The sequence below is a fragment of the Ixodes scapularis genome, unplaced genomic scaffold (genome assembly GCF_016920785.2).
Source record: "Ixodes scapularis isolate PalLabHiFi unplaced genomic scaffold, ASM1692078v2 ptg001158l_1___fragment_3__unscaffolded, whole genome shotgun sequence".
In the NCBI taxonomy this organism is placed as follows: Eukaryota; Metazoa; Arthropoda; class Arachnida; order Ixodida; family Ixodidae; genus Ixodes; species Ixodes scapularis.
Genome location: NW_024610108.1, coordinates 3,945,001 through 3,955,000, shown reverse-complemented (window position 1 = coordinate 3,955,000; position 10,000 = coordinate 3,945,001). Strand labels below are relative to the sequence as shown.

General features: G+C 45.6%; 1 protein-coding gene and 1 pseudogene across 1 annotated transcript; both read right to left on the bottom strand.

Annotated features, from left to right (window-relative positions):
* Positions 1-4,501: 4,501 nt before the first annotated feature.
* On the bottom strand, positions 4,502-6,626 carry LOC121047833. Its single transcript, XM_040503446.2, has one exon. It carries the CDS (start codon positions 5,867-5,869, stop codon positions 4,502-4,504), a length of 1,368 nt encoding a protein of 455 aa, XP_040359380.1. The 5' UTR covers positions 5,870-6,626.
* A 1,457-nt stretch (positions 6,627-8,083) lies between these two features.
* The window catches only part of LOC120845731, a 5,500-nt pseudogene continuing 3,583 nt past the window's right edge, over positions 8,084-10,000 (bottom strand).

Here is a 10,000-nt window from a genome sequence, read left to right as displayed (position 1 = left end):
TGTTCACCCTCCCCAGCTGGTAAGGTGAGGTATGGCCTCTTTTGGCACCCGCTTGTCTTGTAATTTCATTTCACGTGCTGAAGCACCATTTTTTTTTCCCGCTGCAGTGCTATCCTATTCCGCGGCCCTCGCGACCCAGCCTAGGGGGAGACCCCCGGACCGGGCGGGCAGCCTCCGATTCCCCGGGAAGGACATCGAACGACTCCCTAAGGTACCCAGGGGCGACCTGGGCACCCATCGCCGTGGCCTGCGCCGGCTGAGTGCTTACAGCCACCTTCTGTTTGTACTGTTTTTTTTTTTGGGTTGGGGGAGGTCCCGGTACTCCCCCCTAGAAGTGTCCCTGCGGGCTGTTGTGATAGGTTCCACTTTATGGGTTGTTTTGTAATTTAGGTAGCCTTTGGTTCATGAGTCAGTCTCGTCTCCTGCGGGTGCCGAGTGCCTCGTCTTGCAGTTCTGTAGAGCTCATAGCCAACTTTCTTTTTTGCTCTTTTTTTTTCAGTTTGGGAGCTTCTTTGCTCTCCTCCTAGTGCGAGGGCCCAGGTGTCTGGGTTCGGACTGGCGCCTTGGAGTGGGGCTTCTTGACGTACCAGGCCTTAAGGTATGTTGAGTGTGAGAATGTTTTCCTCGTCATTTTTCTGTTCCTTGTTGTATATATATATACATTTCTCTTCCCCCTTTTTTTTTCCTTTATGATGTTGCACTTCCCATTTTACCTTCTTCTTTTCTTTTCGTTTTTTTCGTTTTTTTTTTTTTTACCAAAGGGAGGATCAGCCTCCCACCCCGACGACCCCCCCAGTATGCTGAATGACGTATAATGGTGTTATCTTTTAACAACGTGGCATTAGAGAATGAATGTGTGAAGTGAGTGCCTCTAGGATGGCCATGAGCTCCGGGTTGGATACAACTTTTGGTTTATTTGCATCATTTAGTCCTTGAGGTAAGTGTCTGTTTAATTGGGTACGGAATGTACTAGTAAGTGGACATGTAGTTGTGTAATGTGTAAATGATGAAGCCAGTTGGCCACATGGACAGTTAGAGTCTGTTGATTTTTGAAATTTAAAGAAATCATATGGAAATCTGCCGTGTTCAGTGAGGATCTGTGTTTGGTAATAATTCGAGGGGAAGTATTCGGGTATGGTAAAGACTGAGGGAATCCACTTATAGAGGGACGATTCGGTGCACTCAGTATTCCAAAAGTTATTCCATAGGTGATATTGCTGGGTTCTTATGAGTTTCCGTATGTAGTGTTTGGTACGCTGAAGAGGAAGTGATGAACCCGGGTGTCGAGCGTTATTTGCTAGGCTATCTGCAAGATCATTACCGTATATGTTTGTGTGACTACGGATGTGTACGAGTTGGATGGAATGTGTGGCTGTGAGGGTTTGTAGCACCTGCTTAATATTGAAGACTGTAGGGTGGGTATTGTAGGGGTTGGCTATTGCTTTCAAGGCTGAGTAACTGTCTGAATAAAGAGTAAAGCTAAATGTATCAGGGAGGGACTGTGCATACAGCAGTGCCTGTTTTATAGCCTGTAGCTCGGCATCATATATGGAGGCAAAAGATGGAAGCTTGTATTTGCCGAAATGTATAATGTTGTCTGTTTTATCCATTATCACATATGCGGACCCCACTGTGTCCAGATATAGGGAACCGTCAGTATATATGCGGTGGGTGGTTGAGGGAGGAATTTTGGGTGGGGAATCATCTGTACTGTGTGGGAAGTGTGGAAGGAGGGCCGGGTGAGTGTCCCATCTGTCTATGTCGTGTTGAAGTGTTGATGGATCGTATGTGGTGTCGTAGATTGAAAAAGGAATTTTAAGGTGAAAAAGATGGAAGAGGGCTATTTCGCGGTTAAGCGTATGTTCAATAGGAAGAATATTGGTCAAGATGTTGAGATTAGAGTTGCTTACAGTGTGGAATGCTTTGCATATTTTTAGTAAGGGAATACGCTGGATGGAGATCAGTTTCCGGCGCAAGTGGGAATGGGGTGGTGTTTGCCAAAATACTGGTGCGCCATAGGTGATTATACGTTCTAGGCTGCGCTGATAGAGATCGCGGAAGTGTTTGGGACTAAATCCCCAGTGAATTCCGGTGAAAGAAGAGAGGGCGATGGTATGTTTGTAGATTTGATTACGGAGATGAGTAGCGTGTGGTAGGAAAGTGAGGGAAGTATCGAATATGACACCTAAAATTTTAAGTTCTTTAACGTGTCTGATGTTTTGATGACCTAATTTGATCGTTGGCGGGCGTTTAATATAATGTCGGCCGATAAGTAGAAACTTACATTTATCTATGTTAAAGTGTATGTGGTGTTCAGTACTCCAATTATAAATGAGGTTAAGGGCTGAATTAGCAGTCATCTCAAGTTGTAATCGAGTTTTGCCTGATACTGTTAAAGTTATGTCGTCTGCGAATGCTTGAATATTTGCGTTTTCAGGAAAGGGTAAGTCTAAGAGGGAGGAGATTAGAACATTCCATAGAAGGGGGCTGAGGGGAGAGCCTTGGGGGCTTCCCAGAGAGGTTGCTAGAGTGACTTTTGAAGATCGGAGAGGGTATGTGATAGAACGATCGGAGAGGGCAGCATTGAGAAGAAGGTACAGGTTGCGGGGGAGGTTGTTACGTTTAAAGAAGTCTAGAACAAAGGGAATCCAGATGGTATTAAAGGCGTTAGAAATGTCAAGTGAGATGAGAAGGGTTTTATTGTCTGTTGTTATAACTGATTTAAGCTTGTTTTTAAGATTTACGAGGGCTGCTGTGGCAGAAGTGTTGTGAGTAAAGCCGAATTGTTTTGGGTGTAAGAGTTTACGTGAATGGAGGAAATGGTAAAGTCTATTATTGAGGAGCTTTTCTAAAACCTTGCCAAATATAGAGTTGATGCAGATAGGGCGGTAGGATGAGGGTAGGTCAGTCGGTTTATCGGGTTTAGGAAGCAGGATAGCTCGAGATTCTTTCCAGATGTCAGGGAAGTAAGAGTATTTAAGACAACCATTAAACAGTTTTAACAGGAGAGTTGGGTAGAGAGACAATAGGTTTTTTACCAGGGATGCGGTTATATTGTCCATACCAGGAGTGATTCGTTCAGGAATGTTGAGGATGACATGCGAGAGTTCCATAAGGGTAAAAGGGTGGTCATTGGGAGAGTCAGGTGGTGTCTGGACCTGGCGAACAAGTGTTTCCTGGGTTGGGGTGTAATGGGAAGGATCGTCGCGGGGGAATTGGTGTTCTAGGATTTGTTTAATCGAATCGGCTAGGGATTGTGTGTATGTTCCATCCGGTTTAATTATGGAAGGTATCATAATTGGACGTTTAATTCGATTTAATGCAATCTTATAAGGTATCGTAAAGATATTAGATCGAATAACCTGAGAACAAAATTTTTGCCAGGAATTGGTTTTGGCATTTTTAACTAGTATTTTGTACGCCTTGTGTGCCATCGTGTATTGTGCTTTAAATATTGGACGTAATGGATACACTGCTCGCTGGTAGCGTCTTCGTTGTGCTCGTACACGTTTTCTCTCCATCTCCAATTCTGGCGTCCACCACGGTGCCTGTCGGGTGCTAATGGTAACGTATTTTGAGTACTTTTCAAAGAGTATGTGCAACTTCCTATACAATTTTTCTATGATATTTTGCAGCTCCTCACATGACTGAATGGGCTGGGACTGGATATATATGATCCAGGAATCGTGTGCAAGGTTTTTAAGAAGTCTGGCCTGGCCTGGTTTTGTAAGTTTTTTTGTCTGTAATGTGGATTTAGTATATGCCTGTATAAATATATAGTTGTGATCGCTGCCTGTTGTATCGTGAAGGACTGACCAATGTGAAATATCTTTAAGAAAGGTTTGTGAGGCTACTGTTACGTCTATCCAACTTTTTCCCCGGGAGGATTGAAAGGTGGGTAACGAGTCAGGATAATTAAGTGGGTGGAGGTCCATTGACACTAAAAATTGAGCTAGTTGTGTTCCCCTATCATCTGTTCTATTCCCCCCCCAGATCACGCTCTTTGAGTTAAAATCACCGCCAATTAGGACTGGGATGGGACTGTACTCAGAGACCAGCTCGCGGAGAGTAGTAAGTGTGGGATCAATATCGTCCTGTGGGGGAGCATAAACAGAAATAACATAGAAATCGGTGTCTTTTGTAGTTAGTCGAGCAGCTATTATGTCCCTAGATGTGTATGTTACATGAATGTCAAATGATTTCGAGTGAATTATGATTGCTACCCGTGGCTGAGTATGATACTGTAGTATAGTGTCCGTGATGGCAAAACCAATTATCTTATTTTTATAGTGGTAAGGCTCCTGAAGTAGGCATATATGTGTGTCAGTTGCGTTTTGTGTTATCCGTAGGTGTTCCGTCGCTGTGTAGGAATGGTTGCAGTTATGTTGTATTATGTTTATAGATGAAGGTTGATTGTGAGGGGATGTAAAATGATTTAGTCTATTGGGTCCGAACATCTGTCCTGCTACTTCCCTGCGATTTCTTGATACTGCTCCTTATCCTACTGATACCTGATCTTTCGTTTCAATCGCTCCACCTGGAGTTGATAGGTGGGGCATTTCTCCGACAGTGCTGAGTGCCTGGTATCTACCTTTTTACTTTTGTCTCTCTGGGATACCTCTGTACAGCACGGGCATTTGTACACCCCCGCTTGACACTCTGACAACGGGTGCTTTTGCCCACAGTTGCAGCACCTGACTTCAGACTGACACCGTGCGGCTGTGTGTCCGTAGCTACTGCATCGTTTACAGAAAGGAACATGGAGGTTTTCCTCAATAGGGCAAGATGTCCAGTCGAGGAAAACTCGTTCCTTCTCCTGGAGTTGGCTGAAGATGCCAGGAGTAACCTCTACGATTACTGTCGAAAGTCCATTGTTTCCTGAGAACACATGAATGATTTGGATGTCGTCTTCGGTGCCCTGGAGTTTGTTGTGTGTGATTAGCTTGCGTCTTATGATGGCTGGGTCTGCTGTGACGACCCCGCGTATCTTTAGCTGCGGGTTACGCGAGTACGGTCGCTTCGCCCTGAGGTGTTGTTTCAGAGTTGAGTTTGTGGTCACGATCTGTTCAAGCTTCTCAATCCCCTCTTTGCACGAACTGGTAATAACAGCTCCTCCCCTAATCGGTTTGAGCACGGGTTCACGCAGTCCCAGGTCCTCCGGGTCGATAGAGCTTTTGAGGATCGAGCTTACCTGTGCGAACCCGTTTTGTTCATTCGGCTTTGTCGGATATAGGAGTAAGGCTGCCTTTCCTTCGTCTCTGTCCCTTGGTGTCAGAAGGGCCTCTCCCTGTGTGTCTGAAGGTTGGCTCTGACCAGCCCGACTCTGGCCCCCTACTGCCTCAGCGTATCTCCTCCTCTGAATGTGCTGGGTAGCGATGTTGGACTGTGTCTCCAGTCGCCCCTCTAGGTATGCATTCCGAGCAATCAGATCGGTGCAAATGTTAGTGATCATCTGCACGCTTGCAGTGATCCCTTCCAGTTGTTCTCGAGTTAGAATTCCCCCCAACGGTGCGATGGCGTTTACGCAGCACAGCTGTGCCTGACCTAGTCGGGTACGAAATTCTACAGGTTCATTGCTGAGGCCACTTCCCAACGTTGAGGGCTGAGCCTCCCTCGGTTTAGCGTTGGGCATTCCCTTAGTTCGTTTTTCTGTCCTTGTGGCATTACCCCTAGTCTCTCCGGGCTCCTCCTGTGTGGTGTCTTCATCTGTCGTAGGTAGCTTTTTAGCTGGTTTCTTTTTCTTTCGTTTTTTGCCTTTATGCGGGTCTTGTTCCATTGCTTCCTGCTCGACCGAGTGATAATCATTATCTACATCGAGTTCCGAGCCCTCTTCCTCCGAGCTTATATGGTGAGGCCCCGCTCTTGGCATCTTTGTTCTGTTACTGGACGTTTATTAGGTTACGTCCCTAATAATCTCTTAAAACGGTTAATGCGTCCGCCTGTTTTAACTTAGGAGTGTTTTCTTCTGTTTCCAAACTTCCCCTCGGTTTTTACTCCGTGACGAATAGGGGGGGGGGGTGCGGTTTTTAGGGGGGGGGTATGCACTTTATGTATTTCCGATTACCTTACGAGTCTAAAAGCCGGATATTTGTTTAGAGCATTTAATTTGTCAATACGAAAATTGAATTTGTTTTCCTCTATCTTCTACGGTTTATTTTCTACAAATTTTTGAAGTTTCAGATTTAAGTTCCCTGTTTCCTCTGTAGGGGGCGTCTCGGATGTCGTTCGCCTGCGTAAACCGCACTTCGTTCCGCTTGGGTGTCCCAAGGTGTCCGCCCCCACTACAGTTCAGGGCGGCGCCATCTTGAATCGCCTCTAAACAACCAATATGGCGGTCGCCTCGCTTTGAATTTTGGATCGGTTGTAATTATTTAACTAAACTCGCTATCAGGTTATAATTTTATGTACGAGATGCTGAGTTTCCTATCTGCCCTTCCCTAAAATTTGAGAAAGATTGAGCCGACAGAATTAAAGTTACAAGCGATTCTGTGTCCCCAGCTGTTAGCTATGGGAGCCGGCCGGTCGAATTTCAAAGTCTCGGAGCGATCAAAACTACGCTGTTCTCACTAAAGTAGTTGGTATCCTCGCGTTCCCCGGACCCTCGCGAAACCGTGAGGGAAAAAGAATCGCGAGAACCGCCTCCAAACCGATGAAAACAAGCAAAAAATTGCTGGAGCCAACTCACCTCCGGTCTGCCCGGTCCCAAGGTTGCCAGCAGCAAGTAAGTAGTAGATAGGGACAGATTTTGAGTCGGGGCACTCGTAAAAAATTTAAGAAAAACTTGTCCCCTGCCCGCTCCCGCTTTCGCACCGCAGGCTTGACCCAATTCCAATAAAAATGAATAGGATCATGTGAACAAGTGAAAATTTCAGGAAATAGCCAATTGGAATTAAGGGGTTATAAATGAAACCAACTATTGTATTGTACAGCCAGTGGAACGGCCCGGGAAAACCAGTGGTACTAAAAGTACCCACTTGCTCGACTCACTGTCCGGCTCCGCTACTAAGACATGAGTGCGTCTCACAGCGGGTCCGACGGTCACTGAATGGCAACCATGAACCATCCAGCCCCGCCGATCAGTGATCACTTTTATATCCCTCGGCTCCCCTGGAGATCACCCCCGCCACCATGCGGGGGCACCTCCCTACGTGGGAAGTTACGAGGGGCACCACCTTTATGATAGCTTCCCCTGGTATGGACCCCGCCTCAGTGGCTCCGCTTCCATGGGGTAAGCTAGGGTTCCCAGGCCCTTTTTGTCCCCCCCGTCCACATGCGGAACCCCAGTGCTAGGGTTCCCCATCCCAGGTGGGGGGGTTTTCGCCAGAGCCTCCGTTGCAGCAATAAAGCTGGCAGGGCGCACCACGAGCAGGTGGAGGTTGACTTCCCACGCGGCAACAACCGCGGGGGCTTGCGCCCCTAGTAGATAGGGACAGAGTTCTAAGTGGAGAGTGGAAACAAGACTGAAAAATAAAGTTCTCTCCAACCTGTGCCACTCGAGGTATAACAGGTTTAAACCAATAAAAATAATAAAAAAAATTTAATAAATTAAATAAATAAAGCTAAATTGCTTTTGCCTTTTTTGTATAAAATTGCCAATTGGAAAAAGGGAAGAAGCGAAACCTCGCAATTGAACGGGCCTGTAAAAATCGCGGGGTCTTTTATTTTCTTTAAGTGTATTCTTAGAATCTCCTTTTCTATAGTTTGCGATTTATATTTCCCGTTGCAGTCCTTGTGTCTTGTTTCTGTTTCTTCTGGCTTGAGGTGTTTTCTTTAACTTGTGGTTTATTGTAAGCTGTAAAAAATGAGAAGTAAAATAAGTTAGTAAATCTATTAATATGTTTATTCATAAATATACCTGCTCATGTGTTCACCTGCATTGTTCGTTTATAGCTATTGGTAATTGTCAGCTTAAAGCTAATCGAAAAATGGTTTGGTCAAATAATTTTATCACTAATGAAATTTTGAAAAAGTTTTAAGTAATATGTTTTGAGAAAGCCTTATTCAGGCCCAGTGACCGGAATATCCGGGCCGCCAGGCTCTCGCTTGTTTTGTAAAGTGAATTGATTTTTGATTGAGTGTTTCAAGATAAGAAGTGGTTTTATAGTTATAATTGGTGAAACAGTGTTAACGCTAATAAATAAATGCAAAAAGAAAGGATCTAAATATCTGTATATAGAGAGAGAATAAGACAATACAAATATACAATTATAATGGTGTGTGATGTCAAGTTGTGGGGTAACTATAGTGTAGAATATTGTCTAGATTGCGCCACAAAACAATTTGAATAATTTTGAAATCGATGCTTTGTTAGTAGGAAATAATTATTATGTGAAGTCCGTATTGGTTATGTACAGCTAGTAGATAGGGACAGTGGGAATCTCGTTAATCCATTCATGCGCGTCACTAATTAGATGACGAGGCATTTAGCTAACTTTTTATTGGAAGAATCCAACTCGTTCGCTTTTTAAGGAAGCTTAACCTCATCGTCACAGACACCATAGCACATCCAAGTGTGGGAACGACACAGCACTCAAAACACAAAATGAACACTGCTACAGAAGAAGACTAACAGCACTTCAATTTTCAATTTCACACAACAGGAGTTCCCCTGTGCAAAGGGGAAAAAAAGAGATAGTTGTTTATTTTTATACATGTCTAGTTGACTCTAGGGAGGCCATTACAGAGATGACAACAACAATCTCAAGAGAATAAAAAGAACACAAAACACAGAACGAAACAAAAAGATACATACACATTGGTTACATAAAAAAAATGGCAGGCGAGATTCCACATACCTACGCCCCTCCAAAACAACAACAAACGAAAGAAGACATGGGGGAGAACAATAAACAGTTTACACACTTCGGTTTGTTCCCCGCATGAAGTGGTAGAAACATCGCAAGGAGCCACGAACTACCTTGAGGATTAAAGAGGAAATGTCACGCTTTGAAAAGCCCAGCAAGCCCAAAGCCTCAGCTGATCTTGGGCAAACGAGCCCTCTCTCAGTGGCTGTTATGGCGTGCACGGCGACAGTGGTTACCGAGAACTCGGACCTTACTGCGTCCACAAAGTCCGGAGCAGAATACTTCCTAATCTTATCCTCATTAAGTGAGTTAAGGCTTTTGTATTCCCCGACTATTTGAACATCTAGAATCCATGCCCTCTCACCCTTTACACAAATTAAATCTGGGTACCTGATTTCGTCTTTTACTTTAATTCTGGGCTCCTCGGACACCGTGCAGCCATCATTTCTCATCTTCTCGGCAATCCAGGATGCCACACAATTATGTCTTTCCAGGCGCGGCGCATACGACCGAGGACACACCTGGATAATATGTGCATGTGTCTCAGGGAAGGCACAGCCAGCCCTGCAGCGGGTGTCCTTCGCCCTTCCCCTGGCGCACCTCGTCTTGGACGGAAGCGCGTGGGCCCTAAGTTTGATTAGGTCGACACACTCCCGTCCATTCAGAAAGTGCGGTGGGTTCCGGATGAAGGCCGCAGCAGCACATGTCCGTGCCTCCCTCAACCCTCTCGTGTCCACCATCTGCAGCAGCTGGTCTCTCCAGTAGCTGCGCTCCTGTGTTCTAGATTCAATCGTGACACCCTTAAATTTCACCCCTTTCCCCGCCCTCTCCACCTCATCTTTCCATGCCGTCATGGTCACCAGACTCTCCAACATTCCGTCGCCAGCGCCCTGAACCCCAAGTAGCCGGGAACGGCGGATCCGAGGAATCATTGTCGCGAGACAGGTGACCCCCAACCCGCCGTCCCCCACCGCAGCGTATAGGAAGGCAACTGGAACGTCCTTCGGCAGATGCAGAAAGAGCCGGACAGCCGCTCTAATCCTACGGTCAATCTGGTGTAGGTATGTCTTTGACTTGGCACTCATAACCAAGCCATAGATTAGTCTCGGTATTAGGTAGAAGATTAGAATGTTCATCTTCTGCTGAGGTTTAAGGGGGGCCCTCTCTAGCCTTACGATAAGGTCGTCGAAATTCAC